The sequence below is a fragment of the Oncorhynchus gorbuscha genome, linkage group LG13 (genome assembly GCF_021184085.1).
Source record: "Oncorhynchus gorbuscha isolate QuinsamMale2020 ecotype Even-year linkage group LG13, OgorEven_v1.0, whole genome shotgun sequence".
Classification (NCBI taxonomy): Eukaryota; Metazoa; Chordata; class Actinopteri; order Salmoniformes; family Salmonidae; genus Oncorhynchus; species Oncorhynchus gorbuscha.
In genome coordinates, this window is record NC_060185.1 from 72,000,928 (window position 1) to 72,026,323 (window position 25,396).

At 40.2% G+C, this 25,396-nt stretch overlaps 1 protein-coding gene and 1 long non-coding RNA gene across 5 annotated transcripts; one reads left to right on the plus strand and one right to left on the minus strand.

Annotated features, from left to right (window-relative positions):
- Positions 1-1,441: 1,441 nt before the first annotated feature.
- LOC123993479 (stonustoxin subunit beta-like) lies at positions 1,442-22,811 on the minus strand. Of its 4 annotated transcripts, none has more exons than XM_046295661.1 (5): positions 22,699-22,811; positions 20,876-20,963; positions 20,460-20,506; positions 19,532-19,611; positions 1,442-4,901 (listed from the first exon to the last, which is right to left on the minus strand). In XM_046295661.1, the coding sequence occupies exons 2-5, from the start codon at positions 20,956-20,958 to the stop codon at positions 4,824-4,826; spliced, it is 288 nt and encodes a 95-aa protein (XP_046151617.1). In that variant the 5' UTR covers positions 20,959-20,963; positions 22,699-22,811; the 3' UTR covers positions 1,442-4,823. The 4 variants fall into 4 exon arrangements, with proteins under 4 accessions (XP_046151617.1, XP_046151619.1, XP_046151618.1 ...); XM_046295663.1 differs by lacking the exon at positions 1,442-4,901 and adding an exon at positions 6,957-7,198; XM_046295662.1 differs by lacking the exon at positions 1,442-4,901 and adding an exon at positions 6,957-7,203.
- LOC123993480 lies at positions 4,883-20,786 on the plus strand. Its single transcript, XR_006831453.1, has 3 exons — positions 4,883-4,918; positions 5,514-5,582; positions 19,020-20,786. It is a non-coding gene; the product is annotated as an uncharacterized LOC123993480 (long non-coding RNA).
- Positions 22,812-25,396: the final 2,585 nt, after the last annotated feature.

Here is a 25,396-nt window from a genome sequence, read left to right on the forward strand (position 1 = left end):
TTCAAATATCCCTTACTTTTTTCTCCAATGAATTCATTATTCCAGTCATGACTGAATAGCATATTGGATTGCAGTTGTAGGGATTTACTTGCATGTGATTAAAAATTGAAATAATTAGATAAATGTTGACTCCCAGGTCAACCCAATTACCGTAATAAGACTTTTATTTGCCTTCGTTCTTTGGCTTGGGTGACATCAACCAATGTAGCACCTCACCCCTAGGACCTCATAATACATCCTCCTTCCCACCAGCCTAATGATAAACTGTCTACTCTGATCTAGTCTTCTACTTTAGCGTTTTCTGCTCCTAATTGAGAATAAAGGCAGTAAACCTGATCCCTTCTGTGTCCTCTTGTTTGTCTGCCAAGCCCAAGCTAGTGGCCTACTTTGGATACCCCATAGAGCCTAGTGAAAAAGAGTTCCCATCGATCACCAGCCCCACGTGTCAAAGCTGCCCTAATAAAAATAGGTGTAAGTAATGTGCAGGGCAGATATGAAGCAGTGTGCCATTTGCTGGGTAGAGATATACTGCAGGTCATAAACCACTGGATCCATGTTGTTTGTCTCAGTCAATAACGTTACATTACCCCTGCTACCCAGCCTGTATGATATCAACGCAAGCCAGTATGCCAAAGGATCTCCTGATTTGGTCAAAATCAAAATAAATCCTGAGCAGCTTCGTTCAGTTCTTCTTGACTGATACACTGATCTCAAAACATACATGAACTAACACCAAAATGTATTGGAACGTGCTTTACCAGGTGAGCTAACTTCAGCCAGATTCTGCCTATTGTGAATATTAAAGATTACCGTTCGTGCTCTCAGGATATGTCAATGTAAACAAACTGTCACAGAGAGCTTTTTCTTATCACATGCATTGTTTCAAAACACGGGACCTGGTGGGTATACCCAGTTGTAACTAGTGATAGTGATATACTGTAAACCCAACTGTCACCTTCCCTAGGCATGTGGAATTTCCTCTACATCATGCTGCATAAGTGTTTTCGCAACACAATGGAGATGTCATCCAGGGACATGGAGAGCTACAACCCTATTCACTGGAGAAGTGGCCCTGGAGAACGCAGGAGGAAACCCCCTTACCGATAACAAACAATTCACTCGCTTCCCTCAACGACTCTGAAGTGTGAACTTGGTGTGTGTATATATATATGGTTGTAATGAAAGCAGGAAGGAAGCCAATGACTTTGTAAATGACCAGCGAGTGATGTATGAGAGCCTGGTTAATTGCAGTAGCTCACGAGGTGAAACGGAGAGTAACTGCCCTGTCGCGGGGTCTCGCCCCACTCCCGCTGTCACAGCATGGATGATGGATTTATTGCACAAAGCAATTTTCTTGATGAAATATTTATGGCAATCACTTTCGGTGTAACACAGTGAGCCATTCAATCATGCGGTCAGTGGACAATATTTAATTCCCAGATGAAGGCGAGCTTTACAGTTTTAGGGCAAATGACACCACACAACAAGTCCCTTACTGTTGTCACAGCAAGGATGGATAGATCGATTGAGGCAGAGAGAGAGATGCAACAGTCAAGAAATATAATCTTACTGTATACCCACAAGCCATTATAGACAGGAAATTGCACCTGGCGTACCACAAAATGAATAACTAAATAAAAACAACAAGCATTCATAGAGTGAGGAAACATTTAAAAATACCAAAAGAGCATTACTTTAACAACAAAGTAATGCACCTGCTTTCACAATCATCAAACTTTCTCTTTAATGGGAAACACATATTACACTCCTCTTCCTTCCATTTTAAGAGCTTAGGCCTAAAACGCTATTGATTGGCAACTTAAACTTCACATTTTAAACAGCCTGGCGTTTATTTTTTTAAGCACCGCACAGTATCTGTGACATTGTGCACGGAGGGATTCAAAACAAATTGAATCACCTAAATCAAACGTCCGTCTCATTTCTTTCCCCGCCAGAGAAAATAAACGTTCCATAAAAATGCAAAGAGCCATTGTGGCGTGTGTATGCTGTGGGGAGCTGGTCTCCGTCTTCCTCTCCAAGGGCAGCAGGCAGGGTGAGGAGAGGAGGGAGTGGAAGCCTGGGCCTGCTGGTGCTGCTCTATGATGCCTTTGACTCAGTGCTCAAAGCTCAACTGAGCGGCCAAAGCCAAAGAAAACCTACTTGTGTCCCCCGGACCTAGCTCCTGGCTCCATGATAAAATGCACATTCATGTAATTGTACAGCTCATACCTGACTGTGTACACAATGCCTCCTTTTTGCTCGCTGCTTGGCTGCTTTTCTGACCTGTCGAAGCCCCTCCTGAGGCTCTCTTCAGATCCGCGGTCCAAGACAAATCGGTCGATGTAAGTCAGCCTATATGACCAATAACAACTCTGGAATGATTGCCACTCAGGGTTTGGGATGATGTATTTGGGTATCATTACTTTACAGATTATTCTGCATTGCCACTCAGGGTTTGGGATGATGTATTTGGGTATCATTACTTTACAGATTATTCTGCATTGCCACTCAGGGTTTGGGATGATGTATTTGGGTATCATTACTTTACAGATTATTCTGCATTGCCACTCATAGATTCACTGATCTTAGAAATGATGATTCTAAGATTAACATATTGGAGAAAGGCGGTCTGTGTTTTAGCATTTCTTATTCATAAGCATATGAAAACAAGAGTTGAGAAGTTTCTAAATGCCAACAGGAGATTTGTTGGACAGATTTTCTGAGTTCAGGAAAGCAGCTGCTTAAACATATCAGTACTGTAAACATTGGCTTGGTAAGCCTGGAACACACAGCTGATGACTAAGCTGTTTACCACATATGGGTGTGAATATTAAAAACATCAACTGGTGCTGAAACATTGATTTGAGAAATGAAGTCGTGCCTACATTTTAAAGTGTGTTTTGCAACTGTCTGAGAAGTCTGAAATGGTAGTCAGCAGGGTGCTTCTATAGAGACAAAGTAACACAGAGACAGAACTGAAGCCTTCTACGCTCCACAATTGCAATGATTTGAAAGCCTTGGATTTGGTAAAAAAAAAAAAAAAATTGCACCACCAGCAACAGCTTATCTAACACACACATTAAGGAAGAGAAGAAAATGACAATGACATCATAGACGGTGTACAATCAATCTGTAGACAAATACCTAAAAACCTTCTCAAACGTTGCGATTGAACCATTACAGGATGCCACTTGTCTGCAGACCTCTCCAACAACAGTGTTCACACAGATCCAGTAGCCCTTTCACAAGAACCCATTCTATCTCCCTGTCAATCATAAAGCACCATGTTTTTTTCAGATCTGTGTGGAACGGGGAAGCAGGCCCCTGCATTCAGACCAAAGACATCTATCTCAACTCAGCGCCAGCAGGCCCCGAAGTACTGTAATCTCTCTCATTGATTAAATGGGCTCCTGAGTCCGAGGGGGTGCCTGTTTCCCGATGTGGAGCAGAATCGTATCGAGAGTGCCTGGCAAATCAGGGGGATAGAGCATCTTAAGTTGCTTTTTGCCCTGATGAATAAGGCCTAATAGGGTGTAGGCTTGAAAGGCTTCAGTGTGGGCTGCCCAGGGAGAGGAAGTCTATAGGCCTGCCTCTTATATAGGCTCTGGATGGATGTGCACTAAGTTGAAGGAGCTTAGAAGCGCACACTCACAACACCCAGGCTAATCTGCTTCTCTCTGCCATCTGTTGGCTGATAAGTGTACCTGCTTTGTCATGACTCACAGATCACATACTGTTGCTTTGCATTAATATGGCCCACATTAATAACTCCTTCAACCAGATTTCCATGCTTACATATTCTATTAAACTTTTATTATAGCATTACGACAGCATTAAATCAAATTGCCTTAGCCTGGCTAGATTAACATGGGAAAAAGAGGAGCTGGAAATTGATTGACTGTCTGTTAGCTGTGGGAGCTTGTATCTACATGTAATTACGCGGTCATTATTGATACTTTCAGAAAATAGGAGAGGAAAGAGGCTGCTGGCTAGATCAGGAACTGAGAGTGACAAAGTAAGGCTTACCCTGGATCTTGACAGCGCTCAGTCGGGGGAGATGAGACCATGGTGACATGACACACTATCACAGAATGAAGGCTTAACTTCCCAATACCGTGTCTGAAGGGGTAAACGCTGGTTTGATGTTGCTCAACACTACATCATAGCAATGGCAAGGATGCAATTTCATTTCAATTCAGTCAACTCATTAGGACTTTGTATTTTTCTATTGCCTTTGTAAAAATTGCAATTTGGGAATTTAACATCTTTATCACATCTTGAATCCGCTTACTTAAAATGGATGTGATTGAGAAGAATGTGCCTGATGTGCCAGAGACTAGAAGTGTCATCTGAAGTGGGAAAGAGAAGAACATGTTTCCCCATATAACAGACTCAAACTAATAACTATTAGAGCCATTGACTGTGATCAATGTCGACAGACTGTTCCTAGAGTCCCAGGGATATAGCACATTTTCTGAGGGATTGTGTATGTGTGTTGCTTATGAACTAATGGTGATAGAAATGGGCAGGTTTTCCTAAGGGAACTGTTGAATTTCAAAGCAGTCATAAGCTATAAACTTAAATGAGAGCAGGGGGAAAAAAACAACACACTGTAGGCTGCCCACCCTCAAAACATGCTGTGAGGTGTGGAAAAAACAATCATCACTAATATAATGGGTTAGAGGAAGAGCTTTGAGATAAACAAAATAGTCTTTTATGCAGTATAAGGAGCTTTTCCGTTTCAATGGTTCTTATTTTCCTTTCAATAAAACATAGTCAGCACACAGCCTGACTGCCAACTTCAATATGTCTCTCAACAGGCGTCATGTCACATGGTCAGGCCAAGAGTCCCACCATTGGCTACGGGCAGTTTCCATGGAGACGAGGCTCAGTGTGCCTTCCTGGAAAAATGTAAACAGTGAGTGAACACGGGAGGATTTATATAAATTGTTTTCTAATCTTGTTTTCTAATTTCCATGTTGGAATGCATGCTGTCTGAAAATAGGAAAGAGAAAGAGGAGGGGGGGGCGAGTAAGAGAAAGAAAGATATCTTCAACTTGATATAGTTAGTGTGTTCTTCTCATTGTGTTGTAAAAGCATTACATAGAAATATGGTCATCAAACAGTTTAGTGGTTCACTGTTATCCCCTCTTCTAGTGAATTCTAACAAGTGATGCTTTGGCTGTATGCTTAAAAAATGAGCTTTGTTCCCATTGGTGGACGTTAGACTCAGTGTGTTCAAGGCACATAAACACAAAATAAGTAGAATTCATGTTATTCCATCCCACATTCTGACTACAACCTAAGAAGTACAAGCAGACTTCCCTGAGTTCATTAACATGTGATTTACTCTTGCATGGAGTAAATGAATGGAGTTGGATTATCAACCCTGTATTACCATTATTCTCTTGGACCGATTAAACGTCAATCGTGCTATTATCATTTCTCCTTGTTATTCATAGAATTATGTGGTCCCGAAGCAATTGAGAGAATGTGCTTCTTTTTTGCCTCAGTGAATCTGTGGATTTCCTTGGGATGAAGATTAGATTCCTACTGAGGCATGACGGATGAAGGAGGAGGAGGTAAGTGATGTGATGTGTAGTCAGGAAACAACTACTACGGTGTCCATTTTAGGACACTCTCAGCCTCAAGCCTCACCCTCCTTGACTTAAATGTTACCCCTCCTTGTGTCAATTGTCATGAGGTGAGGCACGAGCCTTGAGGGTGAGGTTGTCCCATAATGGACACCGTACTGCACTGTGAAGGGTTAAGCTTCTTAACTCAGCCCCAGTTTGTTCACGCAACTCCTCATTATCAAGACTACTGCATCCCCAACCCATTTGAATGATCTGCTGTTTTAGGTCTAATGCTGAGATCCACATTCGTAAACCATTTGAGTAGAGTTCTGGGGTGGGGGGGGGATGTGGTGTTTACAGTAGCTGATTTTGTTACTGCTTAGACAGTAGCACAGAGCGAACACAGCAGGTTTTCACAACAATGAACATAAAGCAGCCTCCCTTCGAAACAAGACAGGGTCCTACTTTACATGAAATGTCCCTGAATTGTATGTTTTTACATGGTAGTTACATAGGCCAGTACAGTGTAATTACACTGTAGGTACACATTTTAATTTTAATTAATTAATTCATTAACATTTTTGTCGTTTAGATATAGTACAGCTATACCCGTTGTATCCTAGCTGCATGTCTCATGCAGTGTCCTGTTGCCATGTCTGTTGCTATGTGGATGGCCATCTTCATTATTTCCATTATTATAAGGCTTATTAATTGGAAAATTGGAAATAGCAAAAGAAGAGTACATTATGATAACTATGATGTTTTTATATAAACATTGACATTTTCTGAAATATCATGAAGAATCCACACAATCCACTAAAACATCACAAATGAATTAACCCATTCATGGATTGACCCTTGTTTCGCCAGCCACACCAATTGATCAAACTGATTTAGGTTCTGTGAAAACATTATTACTTGAAGTTAGTATAGTCCACTGAATGACCACAATAACTGTTTGTGAGCTTTACTAACTGATGTGGCTAGCCTACCATGAGAACAAAACGCATGCACCATATTGCGTAATGCTTCAACCAACTGCATAACTGCTTGGAGTGGAGGAACAAAAACAAATATCTGGTTTCAAAGAACAAACAAGGTGCCAAAGGCAGTAGAAGAAGTCTAATTCTCTGCATGCCTTCCTCATTTCTTTACACCTACATACTATACAGTTATCTTCCCCAGACTACCTCTGATGTAAGTAGCACTATTTTAAAACCTGGCTAAGGTGCTAGAAAGTCAGCCAGCTATCATGGCTATGAAGACATAGCTGCCAAGCAATTCGCTCCGTTTCATCAGTCTGTCTTATTCAACCAGTGCCATCCTTAGCGAGATGTTTTAAAGTGTATCTTGTAAAAGGGTCAAATGAGACCTTGCACATTGCAAACTATTACCCCATGTGCTTTATTGAAAAGGCTTTGATGTAAAAATAATAATAATAATAATAATCTCACGCTGGATATGACATTTAAAAGGGATGTTTGGGTGGGAGACCTCTTCTGACTGAATGTTCAGCTTGGACTATATTTACATAAAAGGCCGTCCGTCCTCTCTCCTCATCTCTTCGTCAGCAGACAGTGGTTGACTGACTGTAATGATCAGTCTGTCTTCCACAGACACGTCTGTCCTGAAACAGTCCCCAAAGTTGACAGACAAATCAATTAGGATGAATATCATGTAAACGTGAAAATATGAATTGACATGTACATTTTACAAGGACTTAATGAAGCATACAAACACAAAATGCAAATGTTGATCATACTCATGCTAAGCGAACAATCTTGATAAGTTGTTGGTGAGCACACTCTTGGAAAGTGGCAGAATTAATTGCAAAACGAACAATTCTAAAAAGCTATGTGAAATGTTGTATGATCGTTCATTTGACAACTAAGCTGTACCTTCTAGTGTTGAGTATCCTGTACATGTCAATTAAAACATGTACATACTAAGGTAAGGACACATAATGATGCCTTCATTTATCTTTCACACAAGGCAGACTCCGTCCTAATATGGGCACTGTAATCTTGGGATAAATCCATGTGACTTGGGCTTTCACGTAAACGATTAATCTAGATGCTGTTTTTTTCACATCACTATAGAAAACAAGGCTTTGAATAATACATGCATGTTGTGTCCTCTTCTTGTTGTTGTGATGCTTATACTGTAGAGCCATTAGGGTACATTTCTGTGATGGCTGTCACAAGTAATGGCACAGTACTCGGATTCAATCAGAATTAAATCAGAATTCCAATTAAAAGGCAAATGGGATCTCGCTAGTCGGAGCTCTTTCATCCGCTCAACTCCAGAGGTGCCTTTAATTGATCCCTCCATAAATATGCATCATTAAAATGAGAGTGACTTCACCCTCCCAATTCCACCATGTGCAAATACAGAGAGAGCAGCTCTGAACATCTGAAAAAATATGAAGTAGTTGGTTCCGAATAAAGACCTTTAGCTGAAATTCTCTCATATTCTAATGAATACAAGGACTTGGACACAGATGACACCTGTCAAACTGTAGGTGTGCCGTTGTGCATATGCATTTGACTGTCGCTTGTCTGTGGGTAAGCTATTTGAGCTACTTACCATAGTGATGAAGTTCAAGGTGCTTGGTTACATTTGTTTGTGTAGACGTGTAGAAGTTTAGAAGTTTGGAATTCAGGTTGACAAATGACACCAAAAAGAATGATGACACCTTGAACGTGCACAATGAAATGCTTGCAAAAAAATATGTCTGGATGCTATTTGTCTCGGAGAGACTATCAGTGAATAGCTGAAAACAGACTGGAAATAAATTCCTTTTCAACTGCCATATGGGCTGCTATATCAGGTTAAATGTAAGCTCAGCCTATCATATCTAAACTATCCACTGTTTCACCAAATGTCATTATGAAAAGCAGCACCATCTGTAGCAAGCCTGTAGGACCCCACAAGATAAATATATTAATCCGAATTTTTTAAAACTAGATTTCCACAGTCCAATTCAGTGCACTAAAGTCAATGCAAGGCATATTATTCACAGACAATGGGAGATTAAAAGAGACTGTAATGCATAGAAATGGAAGAGATGATTGTCCACATTGATATACAAACATTTTCAGGCTCCTTGGATCCCTGCGATTACGATATTCAGAGGGGGAAGAGTATGAATGTACGTTTAATATGATAATGGCATGTAACTTCACACTCCAAGATCAGAGGCGGTGGCAAGAGGTCATGGCTTGAAAAGAATGAACCGTTCCCAGAATTTTAGAGACGGCAGCATTCTTGGGTTTTTGTTCTGAGGAGTCAGTGTACATTGTACAAAGGAACAAAGATCTGCAAGAATCGACACTGGACCACAGATGATAAATATTATGATGAATAATATATTCAAACATATTTGCTCAGAAGCTCTGGATATCGGATAACGGTAACTTACTGTGTAGATCCTTGGAATAGAGCAAAGGAACAGATGCCACTGCATTGCCCTCATATCATATCGCCAGGAATTCCCTTTCTGCTCACACAAATATGCTCTACCATCTGGTAATTATTGTAAAAGAACCACAGCTTTTTGTTTCCACCACCAATAGTTAGAATAGGTAAAAGCCTGTATGTGGTACACATTCAACCACAGTGTAGTAGGTACACAAAAAGGTTAGGTGCAAAAAAAATAAAAGTATGTATGCATACAATGTCCCTGCCTGTAACTACTGTGCCATGTGACTACATAGAGACACATTGTAAAGCATGGTTCCCCAACTGGCGGCCGCGGGTCGAATTTGGCCCATGGGTGATTTATCCTATCCAACACCCGTCCCCCCTCAAGTATTCTGAGCTCAGAAAGAAGATAAATATATACAGTACCAGTCAAACGTTTGGACACACCTACTCATTCAATGCTTTTTCATGTATTACTATTTTCTACATTGTAGAATAACAGTGAAGACATCAGAACTATGAAATAACCCCCAAAAACTGTAAAACAAAATCAAAATATATTTTAGATTTCTGAGTAGCCAGCCAAAGTAGCCACCCTTTGCCATGACATCTTGGCACACTCTTGGCTTTCTCTCAACCAACTTCACCTGGAATGCTTTTCCAACAGTCTTGAAGGAGTTTATGCTGAACACTTGTTGGCTGCTTTTCCTTCACTCTGCGGTCCAACTCATCCCAAACAATCTCAATTGGGTTGAGGTCGGGTGATTGTTGAGGCCAGGTCATCTGATGCAGCACTCCATCACTCTATTTCTTGGTCAAAAAGCCATTTCACAGCCTGGAGGTGTGTTGGGTCACTGTCCTGTTGAAAAACAATTGATAGTCCCACTAGGCTCAAACCAGATGGTATGCCGTATCACTGCAGAATGCTGTGGTAGCCATGCTGGTTAAGTGTGCCTTGAATTCTAAATAAATCACAGACAGTGTCACCAGCAAAGCGCCATCACACTATTTTTCACCTTTATTTAGCCAGGTAGGCTAGTTGAGAACAAGTTCTCTTTTACAACTGCGACCTAGCCAAGATAAAGTACAGCTGTTCGACACATACAACAATACAGAGTTACACATGGAATAAACAAACATACAGTCAATAATACAGTAGAAAAAGTATATATACAGTGTGTGCAAATGAGGAAAGATAAGGGAGGTAAAGGCGATAAATAGGCCATGATGGTAAAGTAATCACAATACACCAATTAAACACTTGAGTGATTGATGTGCAGAGGATGAATGTGCAAGTAGAGATACTGGGGTGCAAAGGAGCAAGATAACTAAATATATACAGTAAGGGGATGAGGTAGTTGGATGGGCTATTTACAGATGGGCTATGTACAGGTGCAGTGATCTGTGAGCTGCTCTGACAGTTGGTGCTTAAAGCTAGTGAGGGAGACATGAGTCTCCAGCTTCAGTGATTGTTTGCAGTTCGTTCCAGTCATTGGCAGCAGAGAACTAGAAGGAAAGGCGACCAAAGGAAGAATTGGCTTTGGGGGTGACCAGTGAGATATACCTGCTGGAGCGAGTGCTACAGGTGGGTGCTGCTATGGTGACCAGTGAGCCGAGATAAGGCGGGGCTTTACCTAGCAAAGACTTGTAGATGACCTGGAGCCAGTGGGTTTGGTGACGAGTATGAAGCGAGGGCCAACCAACGAGAGCGTACAGGTCGCAGTGATGTGCTCTGGTGACAAAACGGGTGGCACTGTGATATACTGCATCCAATTTGTTGAGTAGCGTGTTGGAGGCTATTTTGTAAATGACATAGCTGAAGTCGAGGATCGGTAGGATGGTCAGTTTTACAAGGGTATGTTTGGCAGCATGAGTGAAGGAAGCTATGTTGCGAAATAGGAAGCTGATTCTAGATTTTTTTTTGGATTGGAGATGCTTAATGTGAGCCTGGAAGGAGAGTTTACAGTCTAACCAGACACCTAGGTATTTGTAATTGTCCACATATTCTAAGTCAGAACCATCCAGAGTAGTGATGCTGGACGGGCGGGCAGGTGCGGGCAGCGATCAGTTGAAGAGCATGCATTTAGTTTTACTTGCATTTAAGAGCAGTTGGAGGCCATTGAAGGAGAGTTGTATGGCATTGAAGCTCGTCTGGAGGTTAGTTAACACAGTGTCCAAAGAAGGGCCAGAAATACACAGAATGGTGTCATCTGCCTAGAGGTGGATCAGAGAATTACCAGCAGCAAGAGCGACATCATTGATGTATACAGAGAAGAGAGTCGGCCCGATAATTGAACCCTGTGGCACCCATCACACCTCCTCCTCCGTGATTCATGGTGGGAGCCACACATGCGGATGTTATCCTTTCACCCACTCCGCATCTCACAAAGACATGGCGGTTGGAACCAAAAATCTCTAATTTGGACTCATTAGAACAAAGGTTAAGATTTACACCGTTCTAATGTAGCATTGCTCGTGTTTCTTGGCCCAAGCAAGTGTCTACTTATTATTGGTGTCCTTTAGTAGTGGTTTCCTTGCAGCAATTCGACCATGAATACCTGATTCACGCAGACTCCTCTGGACAGTTGATGTTGAGATGTGTCTGTTACTTGAACTCTGTGAAGCATTTATTTGGGCTGCACTTTCTGAGGCTGGTAATTCTAATGAACGTATCCTCTACAGCAGAGGTAACTCTTGGTCTTACTTTCACTTTCCTGTGGCGGTCCTCATGAGAGCCAGTTTCATCATACTGCTTGATGGTTTTTGTGACTGCACTTGAAGAAACTTTCAAAGTTCTTGACATTTTCCAGATTGTCAAACCTTCATGTCTTAAAGTAATGATGTATGGTACTTTCTCTTTCTCTTTTACCAAATAGGGCTACCTTCTGTATTCCAACCCTAACTTGTCACAACACAACTAATTGGCTCAAACACATTAAGAAGGAAAGAAATACCATTAAACTTTTAACAAGGCACATCTATTAATTGCATTCCAGGTGACTACCTCATGAAGCTGGTTGAGAGAATGGCAAGTGTGTGAAAAGCTGTCATCAAGGCAAAGGGTGGCTACATTGAAGAATTTCAAATATAAAATATGTTTGGATTTCTTTAATACTTTTTTGGTTACTACATGATTCCATGTGTGTTATTTCATAATTTTCATGTCTTCACTATTATTCTGCAATGTAGAAAATAGTAAAAATTAAAGAAAAAGTAGGAAAGCTTTTGACTGGTACTGTATATGAAGTTTTTTTTTGGGGGGGGGGCATAAAAGACTGTAAAAAGACCAGCAAATCAACTCCAAGTTATTTTATTGTTGGAAATCTGTTCCAAAGTATTCCCACACATAATAGAGAGCTATACAGTGCCTTCAGAAAGTAGATTTTCAATTATATTTAAGTCAAAACTGTAACTCAGCCAGTCAGAAACATTCTTGGAAACTGTCTTCTTGGTAAGCAACTCCAGTGTAGATTAGGCCTTGTGTTTTAGGTTATTGTCCTGCTGAATGATTAATTATTCTTCCAGTGTCTGGTAGAAAGCAGACTGAACCAGGTTTTCCTCTAGGACTTTGCCTGTGCTTAGCTCCATTCTGTTTCTTTTTTATCCTGAAAAACTCCCCAGTCCTTAATGATGACAAGCATACCCATAACATGATGCAACCCCACTATCTTGACAATATGGATAGTTGCACTCAGTAACGTGTTGTATTGGACCTGCCCCAAAAATAACACTTTATATTCAGGACAAAAAGTGAATAGCTTTGCTAATTCTTTTGCAGTATTACTTTAGTGCTTTGTTGGAAACAGGATGCATGTTTTGGAATATTTGAGTTCTTTACAGTCTTTGTTATTTTCATTATTTAACTTAGGTTAGTATTGTGGAGTAACTACAAAGTTGTTGATCCATCCTCAGTTTTCTCCTATCACAGCCTTTAAACCCTGTAACAGTTTTAAAAACACGATTGGGCTCCTGGTGAAATCCCTGAGCGGTTTCCTTCCTCTCTGGCAACTGAGTAAGGAAGGATGCCTGTATCTCTGTAGTGACTGGGTGTATTGATATACCATCCAAACTGTAATCAATAACTTCACCGTCCTCTAAGGGATATTCAATATGTGCTTTATTTTTACCCATCTACCAATACATACCCTTTGTGAGGCATTAGAAAACCTCCCTGGTCTTTGTAGTTGAATCTACATTTCGCTACACCCGCAATTACATCTGAAAAAAATATATTTAAAAAATGTATCTGCTAAATATTTGTATGTGACCTTTAAATGTTATTTGATTTAATTTGAAATTCACTGCTCTGCTGAGGGACCTTACAGATAATTATATACAGTATGTGGGGTACAGAGATGAGGCTTTAATTCCAAAATCATGATAAACACTATTATTGCACACAAAGTTAGTCCATGCAAATTATTTTGTGACTTTTTAAGCAAAAATGTACTTCTGAACATTTTTAGGCTTTTGACTCAAGACATTTCAGCATTTCAGCACTGTATGTGACCATATACAAATGTAATCCGATTATGTTTTTGTCAAGTATACCTTTTTGGGCTTCTTGCGGTCAATTTTCAGGCTACAAATGATTTGTAAATTATGTTCAGGCCCCCTGACCATCCGCTCAAGAAAATAAATCTGCCCTTGCCTGAATCTAGTTGATCATACTTTTTGTGGCCCTCAATAACCACCATTCCACCATTCAGCAATGGTGACATCTGATTTTGAGCCACGCGCCTCTTCTCGTGACCTTCACCAACCCTTTGACCAGGTCCCGGCGACATGTCGCAGGCTGCCTTTAGTGGCGGAACAAAAGACAGACAAGCCATAACAGCTTCACGGCGCCTGCACTTGTTGGTCTGATACATATCAAAGGGGAGCGCCATGCACTCAGGGGAAGGGCCCAGCCTGGCCACTATATCACGTCCAGATTTGAAAGGAGTGTCAGTGTGGCTAGAGGCCCATGAAATAAATACCTCTTGACCATTGGCTCCCCTGCACATTCATCATGTCCAGTGTAACTCACCAAAGTGCAACCTTACCCCAACACAAAAAAAACACACGCACACACAAAAACTTGCATTAACAGTTAATGTAATTAGACAGTACTCTAGTCTAAGCAGGTAGAGGGTATTATGTCTTCCCAAGATTAAGTCAGGCTAATAATTATCAAACTGCTGGGGCAGGCTTGTTTTTCTGCTTACACACATCCTGGGATGATAGTGTTTTATATAGTGCCAATCATCACGTTGTGCACATGATAATATCGTGCAGAACAGCCGGTAGTAAGGATGCAGATTGTATTAGTGGTGTATGACATGCACTCAAATAAAAGGACCTATAAACGCCAACCAGCTGGAAAATATATTATCCGTGATATTGCATATGTTCCCTTTTATTTCTCACTGTATAAGTATGCTTTGGACTATTACATTCCACTGCAGGTTTTGGTGTGGTACGCATCATGACTTGTTATTGCAACAACAACAAAAAGAGATTGATAGTGTGGCATGCGACAGCCTTTAAATATTGTAAGAATTATTTAGAGGGTATAACATCTCGGTCTACTTCTCTGCTATTTAAATCAGAACAGAAGTATCTTCTACCAATCGAGAGGTAAAGCCTTTTTAGTTTCAGCATCAACTGACAACAAGCTGTCCAGGGATCAGTGTATGGACTCCATTTCTAAGAAAGGCCAAACAAAGGCCGAACGCAATTCTGCAAAATGTTGGATTATTTGAGCTTTAGCACGTGCACTTATGAAATTGCACTTACCCTGCCTACTGCTTGTAAATATACTTTGCCGTTTGCTGTTGATTTTTTGTGTGTAATTTCAGTTTTTTGACTGCTGCAAAATTAATTGCCTCTCTGAGGACATTAAAGTCCTCAGAGAGGAAAATCTCTGACATTAAAGCAGAATTACATTTTGATGGTCTGTTTATGGTAAACTAAATCAATCATTTGGATTTGAAATAATGAAACTCAGATGTATGTTATGCTCTGTTGACTGTGTGACAGTGGTGCCCTTCTCTGGCCACTGGGTCGGTCTTGTCACTTATCCCCCTACAGCCCAGAAAGGACTGAACATACCGCTATTGTCCAGAAACATGTTTATATTTTATTTAAAACTTCACCAATGTCTCCTTGTCTTCTGTACTCTAGCATTACAGTTGACATATTCTATGGTGTTAGTCTGAGTGTAGTAATTTCTGATGAAATGTGTGATCTGCCCCACACTACAAAGTAATAAGGTTGATATAATCTGTCAAAGTAATCAGACCAGATATTTTCATATATTTAAAGATGCAGTAAGACATTCAGATATCAGAAGCTAGCAGATTCATTATTTACCAAGAACAGCTGCAAATTTCACTTAAACTACATGTCACGTGTGCTCGCTCTCTGGCCTCTAGGTCACCAGGCTGCTCGTTTTATGATGCACACCTGTCACCAGCGTTATGCGTATTTGCACATAATGATACACACCTGGACTCCATCACCACCTTGATTGCCTGCTCTTTATATGTCACTCCCTTTGGTTTCTTCCTCGGTTGTGATATTAGGGATATTAGTAGTTCTGGAATAGATACAGTATAACTGCGGACATAATGAGAGACGAGACAAAACTAGCCCGTTATAGAATAGTGTGTTGTAGGACAGCTCAGCTGACTGAAGACCGGGGGATTGAACTTGCAGCTAGTTTCCATGGTAACATGTCTTTACATGACATGATGAAATGTTGAAACGAAGTTGCAAGGAACTTTTGTAGCAAGGTGCTGTAGAACGAGTGTCATGAAACACATTCCAGGCGCTGGTTCTTGCTATCTTGGCATAGCTGTGACAGAGATATATCGGCTAGCTACACTGAACAAAAAATATAAAACGCAACATGGAGAGAGTGTATGGTGTTGTGTGGGTGAACGATTTTGTAACGGTTTTCTAGATGTGGTGAAGGATGTCTCATGTTTTGAGTCGGACCAAATGTTCCCCAGAGCGCAGCGCCTTCTCCAATGTAATTTTAGATTTGGAAGTACGATCCATGTTTAATGAACAAAAGGAGAGTCGTAAAAACACGTGTAGATTGCAATGTTTAATGAACAAAAACGTAACACGCAATCTAAAATACAAACACTACGTAATGAAAACCGAAACAGCCTATACTTGTCAAATAACACAGCGACAGGAACAAGGACACTAAGGACAATCACCCACAACAAACTCAAAGAATATGGCTGCCTAAATATGGTTCCCAATCAGAGACAATGATAAACACCTGCCTCTGATTGAGAACCACTCCAGACAGCCATAGACTTTGCTAGATACCCCACTAAGCTACATTCCCAATACCAACACCAAAACCCCAAGACAAAACACACCACAATACAAAAACCCCATGCCACACCCTGGCCTGACCCAATACATGAAGATAAACACAAAATACTTTGACCAGGGCGTGACAGATTTGCTGATGTCAATGTTGTGAACAGAGTGCCCTATGGTGGTGGTGTGGGTTATGGCATGGGTAGGCATAAACTACGGACAATGAACACAATTGCATTTTATCTATGTCACTTTGAATGCACAGCGATACCGTGACGTGATCCTGAGGCCCATTGTTGTACCAGTTATCTGCCGCCATCACCTCATATGCATATATGTATTCCCAGTCATGTGAAATCCATAGATTAGGCCCTAATTAATATTTCAATTGACTGATTTCCAGATATGAACTGTCACTCAGTAAAATCTTTGAAATTGTTGCATGTTGTTCAGAATAGATAGGCTAGCCAGCTGCAGCTATCCCCAAGCTATGCTAGCTAGCTGCTGTCAATGTCAGCTTGGCTAAACATAAGGTCAGCGCAGGCTTTAGCCTACACATAGAACGGAATTAGCTAACCATCTTGAGATTGTGAGTCAGTCAGGGGAGAAGAGACCTCAACTTCAAAAATTCTCTCCATAGCAAAGCTAGCTCACCTCTTAGCTTACCTCGTGGTCACAATACCAACTACTGTGCCCTTGTGTGTTGTGATTGAATGGCAAAACCACACCCAACTAGCATCTGCATCAAATCACACCCCAAGACAACTCTCTTTTGTCTTCAGTCATGGCCGCGGCATTTCTTAATGAACAATCTTGAAAACAAGGCCAAATCAGTAAGTTTAGGAAAAGAGCATCAAGCTAATCACCGTGCACTTCCACACGCTGTGAAGTTCATCAGAATATATTTCATCTGTAGCCTAATAAACTGCATGCTTTCCGAGTCCCAGTGGGAGGACAACACACCATATCATCATGTGACTCAAAGTTTACTTCGATACGATGATTATTCTATAAATATTTGTGCATAAAGGCATTTCCTTCACCATTTCTCGCATAACTAGTTTTACCGACACAAAAAGATCCAACCTTGTCTAGAGTATTTTGTTTTGTTGACATTTGGAAAATTTACCAACAAATGATCTGTTCCTATTTGGCCTGCCGTGACATTTTTTATCTATCATGTACTTTACTTGTGTAAAAAGGCTGGATGGATACCTGGTTCATGTGAGTTTCATTCAAATCATCTATTGCTCTGTGGAGCCCTGGCCTAGAGGCATCATCAAAAATATCCATACTAAATCACATTCACTGACAAGACACTTCAATCATAGTCTAAACCATTGGTAGACAGGTAGGTAGGTAGGTAGGTAGGTAGGTAGGTAGGTAGGTAGGTAGGTAGGTAGGTAGGTAGGTAGGTAGGTAGGTAGGTAGGTAGGTAGGTAGGTAGGTAGGTAGGTAGGTAGGTACTGTAGGTATGAAGGATATTGAAAAATTTATTGAAAAGCCATATTCTTGTAAATGCAAATGAAAACATCTTCTTTCATCTGTTTAAATTGCATAAAGGATTGTTGTGTGGACATTTTGACAAATATGTGTTCTACCGATAGCAATATTTACAAACACCAAGGAATTAAAACAATATCAAAAGGATCGTTAATTTAAAAACATCTCTCTGTACTCTCAGAAAAAAAGGCACCTTATTGTACTTAAAGGGGTAGAAACGCTTGTCACTCTATCCTGTTATTACTCATTAGTTATGTTATAGGCACATAACAGTACCCTTGCAGTCCGCACATTAAAAGAGCCAAAAAGGTACAAATGTTCCTTTTTAAGGTACAACCTCAGTGACAATGCTTTTTGTTCATTTTAAGTGCCAAAACCTGGGATGTCAGAAAACAATGGTGGTGTCAGGTACTGTAGCCTAGAGGTTAGAGTGTTGGGCCAGTAACAGAAACGTTGCTAGTTCGAATCCCCAAGCCAACAAGGCCCTTGAGCAAAGCACTTAACCCTAATTGCTCCAGGGTCGCTGTTGATGATGGGGGAATTGTGATATGCAGAACATCTCATTTCTAATTCCCACATGTGTATAAGACAAATACGGTATAATCACCCACCAAATTATTTATAATAAATATACCTATTTTCTATACCAGGTCTCTCACATGTACACTTTCCACCATCCCCCTTTTGACACAAAGGTAATACATTCAGGGGGTAGACCCGACCAGGATTTGAACCTGGGTCCAGTGACTGTTAAGCCAGCACCATACCATCATGCCAAGAGGTCCATTCCTCTTGACAAGGTGACTCAATGTTGGGTTAATGTCGCTATAATATTATTTACAGCTCTTTATTGTCACATGCTCTCACATATGTATATACGTCTTGAAAAGACTTCAAAACGAGCAGCAGATATGCTCGAACTCAAATTAACATAACCATGGACCACTGGTACAACACTTCCACTCAAGGGTGGCCAAAAATAACTAATTGAAAGCCACTCCCCCCAATAAGCTACACCTCCAATGATTGTACTTTTATATTCAAAATATTTGGTACAAAAATGTACCATTCTACTAGATTACTATGTTTACATAATTACATAATGGTGTATGTTGATATTTGTACCACAGGGAACAATATCGTACCCTAACCATACCCTTTTTTCTGAAAGTGTGCGTTCTGTCATTCTTACAGGTGTTTGAACTGGAGTGTGACTTCCCTGATGTTCCTCAGGAAACAGGATGTTATTCTACCTGACACAGGGTCACTGAGGAGCCAGTCGCCCAAATCCCAAATCCTGGGTAGAGAGGCTCAGTGAATGTGGAGTGGAATGTGTGCACGCGGATCAGTGCATCAGAGGAGACGCTGTAGAAGGACAAAGTGCCAGCGGGCCAGTCCAGATACACTCCTACTCTGTTTAAGTGGGAGGAGGAGGGGACAGGTATGGCAATACTCTCGTCATTGTGCCAGGCATTGTAACCATCATCAGAGCAGTGCACACTCCAGGACTTCATATTGAATCCAAGATCACAGTCATTACCATCACCTATCCTGTTGATTCCTTTATATGTCACTGCTATATCAGCCCCTTCCCCACTCCACTCTACCTCCCAGTAACAGCGCCCAGTCAGACCCTCTCTACAAAGCACCTGTCTGCAGAAGTCAAATCTCTCTGGGTGATCAGCATACGGCTGCTCGTCTCTCACCTTTGTCACCTTCCTGTTCTGCTCAGACAGAGTAAGCTCTCTGAATGCTGTGTTTGGGTCCAGTGTGAGATCAGAGGCATCTGATGGGGGAGACCGAGACAACATGACATCAATAGAGCCAACCAACACTGTTTACTGTTCTCCAGCTACATATGGTGTCGTCAGTGATTGTCAGACATCGGACTGGAGCCCAATTGTTTCTTTCAGAACACTTTTCTTCTATCACTTAAATCAACATTAGAGAACGTTTGTTCCCGTTCCTAATTCTACATCAGTCTACAGGAAGCAGTTCACCAACAGTGCCAGCTACAGAGTTGACAACATGATTCTAGTTATATTTAGTGGGATGTTGGTGGTTTGGATCTATGGCTCCATAGAATGAGAGTTTCAATCTGACTGGACCAACTAGTTCAATCAGGTGTTCTGGAATTATCTCTGGCCCTCTGTGTGACTGTATCACATGTAAAATATATAAATGAATCAAATAAGATGATAAAAAAGAGAATGACATAGCTGTAAAACATTATCCTAAAAATAAACCATCAGGTTAGTGAATACCCTTGGTGTTAAATAGGAGAGTTTCAGCATGAGATATCCTTTATATATTACATTTATTTTACTAGGTCAATATGGCGACAAACTGGTGGCAATTGGGAACAAAGTCAATAGTTGGAAGTTCATTGAAGATAATGCCAATGTTGATGCTTTTTTTCATTAAGTAGCCTATTTTCTCTTGAACCTGGTCTATCCACTAGAGAATCATGGACAATATTGACACAGATATAAACAATGAATATTATATATGAAAAAACAATGGTGATTCAATTTTAAATGACCAAAGTTACTATAGATTTCAATATATTTTCTGTTAATTACCAAAATTACTGAATAAATTATTGGTGGCTTTGCAACCCTAGTCAACACTCACATTTCATAAGATCGGATTTCGAACAGCACTCTCCACCATGGTCCACACTGTAGGAATAAAACACCATGATTCCATATCACTTACTCACTCACACGCACACACACACGCACACACACACACGCACGCACTGATCATTTCTGTTGAGCAATGATGATGTCATGTCACTAATACAAGAACATACAATTCAAGTTATGGATACACTCACAAGCAAGCATAAATGAAGTCTCTCTCTCTCTCTCTCTCTCTCTCTCTCTCTCTCTCTCTCTCTCTCTCTCTCTCTCTCTCTCTCTCTCTCTCTCTCTCTCTCTCTCTCTCTCTCTCTCTCTCTCTCTCTCTCTCTCTCTCTCTCTCTCTCTCTCTCTCTCTCTCTCTCTCTCTCTCTCTCTCTCTCTCTCTCTCTCAACCTTTCCTCCCACCTGTCAGTGTCACGTTCCCCAGAGAGACTCATCTTAAAGTCCATCGCCCCCTCCTCCTCCTCTCTTCCCCCAGAGAGACTCATTGTACCTAAACAAAGACATCCAGCATTTAGAAAAAAATATACAGACCAAAAATGATCATGCAATACAATAGTTGTGGTGCAAAGAGATTGATTGAAAAACAATTAGAGAAAACCAACAATAAAAAGCTGGCCAATGTTTACATCATGATGGGGGGGGTCACTCAAATTATACACAAACCTTTTTATTTATTTGGACAGTGAAGCTTTTATTTGAGTGCTTTTTCCTACATATCTGTTATATGATTTATAAATTAAAGCACTTTATGTATCTAGTCCCTCCATTTGAAGGTGTTATAAGTATTTGGATAAATTCCCTTATATTGTATTAAATCAGTTTGTTTTTGTTGTATTTCAGATTATGATGTGCCTAATACAATACATTCATTACATTATTTACCATTCATTTCTATTAGACACACAAGAGACAAATTAAAACTTTTAGCTTCACTGTACAAATAGATAAGGTGGGGAGTGTATTTATATATAGAATATTGAGTATTTTCCACTGTATCGTTCTGTTGTTTTCTCCTATTCCAGTGTCTTTGGATTCTGTCTTTTATTGATTTAAGGTCAATGAGTGTTGCAACCGCCGTCCGTTTCAATAAACCCAGGTCATATTGTAACGATCATGAATGACTGATTGATTGTAACTGTGGCAGCTCATTCCAGTAGTTCTCCTTTACACAGTCTACTGAAACTCTTCTGTGTAACGTATATGCCGGGAGTCAGGAAACAGGTGTAGAAGGTGCTTTTAATAAAGAACCAATATAGTAGCTCAAACACAAGCCAGGTACTGAACGTGAGAGAAAACAATAACACCTAATGACTGAAGACAACTGAGGGCTAAATAAAGGGGGAGTAATCAAGGAGGGAATGACGACCAGGTGTGCGTAATGATGGGGAACTGGTGAACATAATGATAAAGCCAAGATCGGTGGTTAGTAGACAGGCGACGTCTAGTGCCAGAGGGAGGGAGAAGGAGTAGACGTGACAATCTGCAATATTTACTGCTTTTAGTTGGTCATTTGAAATAAATATCTTGAAGAATATAATTTATGTCTCATGAGCTTAGTACAGCTGTATAACCCATCATAGCCCAACATATAAGGTTATTCAACTCCATTGTTTGTACTAATCATTACTAGAATCACATACATTTCCTTGTTCATCCAGTGGTGGAAAAAGTACCAAATTTCATACTTGAGTAAAAGTAAACACCTTACACCTTACAAGAAAATGACCCAAGTAAAATGAAAAGCCAGAAAAATACTACCTGAGTAAAAGTCTAAATGTATATCAATGTACTTAAGTATAAAAGTAAAAGTATACATCTTTTAAAATGTCTTATATTAAGCAAACCAGACAATACTATTTTCTTGTTTTTTATTTATTTACGGATAGCCAGGATCAACACTCAGACATGATTTACAAATGTGTTTAGTGAGTCTGCCAGATCAGAGGCAATAGGGATGACCAGGGATGTTCAATTGATAAGTGTGTGAACAAGACAATGTTCCTGTCCTGCTGAGCATTCAAAATGTAACGTGTACTTTTGGGTGTCAGGGAAAATGTAAGGAGTGAAAAGTACATTATTTTCTTTAGGAATGTAGTGGAGTAAAAGTAAAAGTAGTCAAAAATAGAAATAGTAAAGTACAGATACCATTATTTTTACTTAAGAACTTTACACCACTGTATACATCATACATTTCATTATACTGTCATCATTAGTTTGGTTCTTACCTTGTAGCCTGAATATTACGCCCAGAATGTCGCATTAGATTACTAAAATATCTTAGAGATGTTGTTAGGGAACCACCTCAATGTCGTGACTCCTCCTCCTAGGTGCGGCCACCTACAGTTGACCTTTGGATACAGTAACTGGAGGTTCCCTCCCTCCTGTGTGCTCTGGGTATTATCTGTATGGGTGTGGCTGTGTGTATGTAGGTTGAAGTATGTACAGTGCCTTCAGAAAGTAGTTACACCCCTTGATTTTTTCCACATTTTGTAGTGTTACAGCCTGAATTTAAAATGAATTAAATGTAGTTATTTAGTCCCTGGCCTACACACAATACCCCATAACTTCAAAGTGGAATTATGTTTTTACAAATTAATAAAAAATGAAAAGCTGAAATGTCTTAAGTCAATGATAATTCAACCCCTTTGTTATGGCAAGCCTAAATAAGTTTGGGAGTAAGCATTTTCTTAAAAGTCACATGATATGTTGCATGGACTCACTGTGTGCAATAATAGAGTTTAACATGATTTTTGAATGACTAACACATCTCTGTACCCCACACATACAATTATCTGTAAGGCCCCTCATTCGAGTAGTGAATTTCAAACACAGACTCAACCACAAAGGCTAGGAAGGTTTTCCAATGCCTCGCAAAGAAGGGCACCTATTGATAGATGGATAAAAATGGAAGAAAGCAGACATTGAATATTGGGTCTCGCCCTGGACCATCACGCAGCACCGGGTACCTAGCCAACCGTTTGATGAAATCTACACTTGGAGGTGTATCAATACACCCAGTCACTACAAACATACAGGTGTCCTTCCTAACTTAGTTGCCAGAGAGGAAGGAAACCACTCAGGGATTTCACCATAAGGCCAATGGTGACTTTAAAACAGTTACAGAGTTTAATCGCTGGGATAGGAGACAACTGAGGCTGGAACAACAACATTGTAGTTACTCCACAATACTAACCTAATTGACAGAGTGAAAATAATGAATCTTGTACAGAAAAAATATATTCCAAAACATGCATCCTGTACTGCAAAGAATTTGTCAAAGCAATTTATTTTTGGTCCTGAATACAATGTGTTATGTTTGGGGCAAATCCAATACAACACATAGTGGTGGCTGTATCATGTTATGAGTATGCTTGTCACCGGACTGGGGAGTTTTTCCAGAATAAAAAATAAATGTATTGGAACTAAGCACAGGCAAAATCTTAGAAAACCTGGTTCAGTCTGCTTTCCACCAGACACGGGGAAATGAATTCACCTTTTAGTAGGACAATAACCTAAAACACAAGGCCAAATCTTCACTGGAGTTGCTTACCAAGAAGAAAGTGCATGTTCCTGGGTGGCCGAGTTACAGTGTTGACTTAAATGTTCATGAAAATCAATGGCTAGACCTAAACAACCTCTGAGAGACTTACCCAGAAAGACTCACAGCTATAATCGCTGCCAAAGGTGCTTCTACAAAGTATTGACTCGGGGGTGTGAATACTTATGTAAATTAAGTATTTCTGCATTTCATTTTCAATAAATTAGCAAACGTTTCTAAAAACATGTTTTCATTTAGTCATTATGGGGCATTGTGTGTTGATGGGCATGAAAACAAATCTACATACATATTCAAGTGCTTTCAATCAGTAACCTCATGCTGTTAATTGTTTGGTTAAGTGTTTAGTTACACTCGATTTGGATAGTCCGGATAGTCCCATGTAGATGCTGTAGATGGTCATACTATCAACAAACTATCTGTTGATAAGAAACTGCTTTCTGAGGTTATGGTTAGTTAGGTTTAGAATAAGGGTTAGGGTAAGGGTTAAGTTTAGGGTTAGGATAAGGGTTAAGATTAGGGTTAGTAAATAGCTAGTTGAAATGTTACTGATAGTCTGTGGATAGTCTGTAGAGCAGATTATCCACAAAAATTAAACCCATTACAAAAGGTACAAAAGGTAATTACAAAGTATTGTGTTGTCTGGTGTTGAGAGCTGCCATGTTCCCACAGGTGATTTGTGATCAGACAGAATATGCCAGTTACCGGAGAGAAATACACCTGCTATGGTTCTTTCTAGTACAGTGCGTCCCATATGTTGACAATTATTTGAAAATAAGTCAGTTAATTCATAGTTATTTTGCAAAAGAAAGCCACGCATTTCAATGCATGACAACGGAACAGATCTTCACAATTCCTGTAATAATCTGCTCAGAATCCCAAAGTTATCATTACTGTCACACTTCCTGAGGAACGTTTGTTAAAGTGCACTGACCCATCAAAGCTCCCATGGCCTACATTTGATCCATATTTAACAGTCTTAAGACCCACAGCAATACCATCATATTTAGTGTGTATAAAGTTCCTATACTATCCAACTTTCAAATTGGGACTCTTTCATAGCAAAGAAACACTTGAAAAAACAAGAGCATCCAGATGATTATGATGGGGCACAGCATGTACGTACACATACATGTGCATGCTTGAGTGATGATGTCTGAGATAAATTATTTTGTTCCCACTTTCTCTTCCTCCCTCCCTCCCAGTTGAGTCCCACCGGTCGTCTCATCTGTTTAGTGTTATTAGCTCATTGGCAACTGTGCTGCAGAGCCGAAGAGGGCCCAGGTTAACGAGGCTCGGCGATAAGAGTGTAACAGAAACCTGTGCCCCTCGCTATGACTCCCTACTTAATAACCCCTTGAAATGAG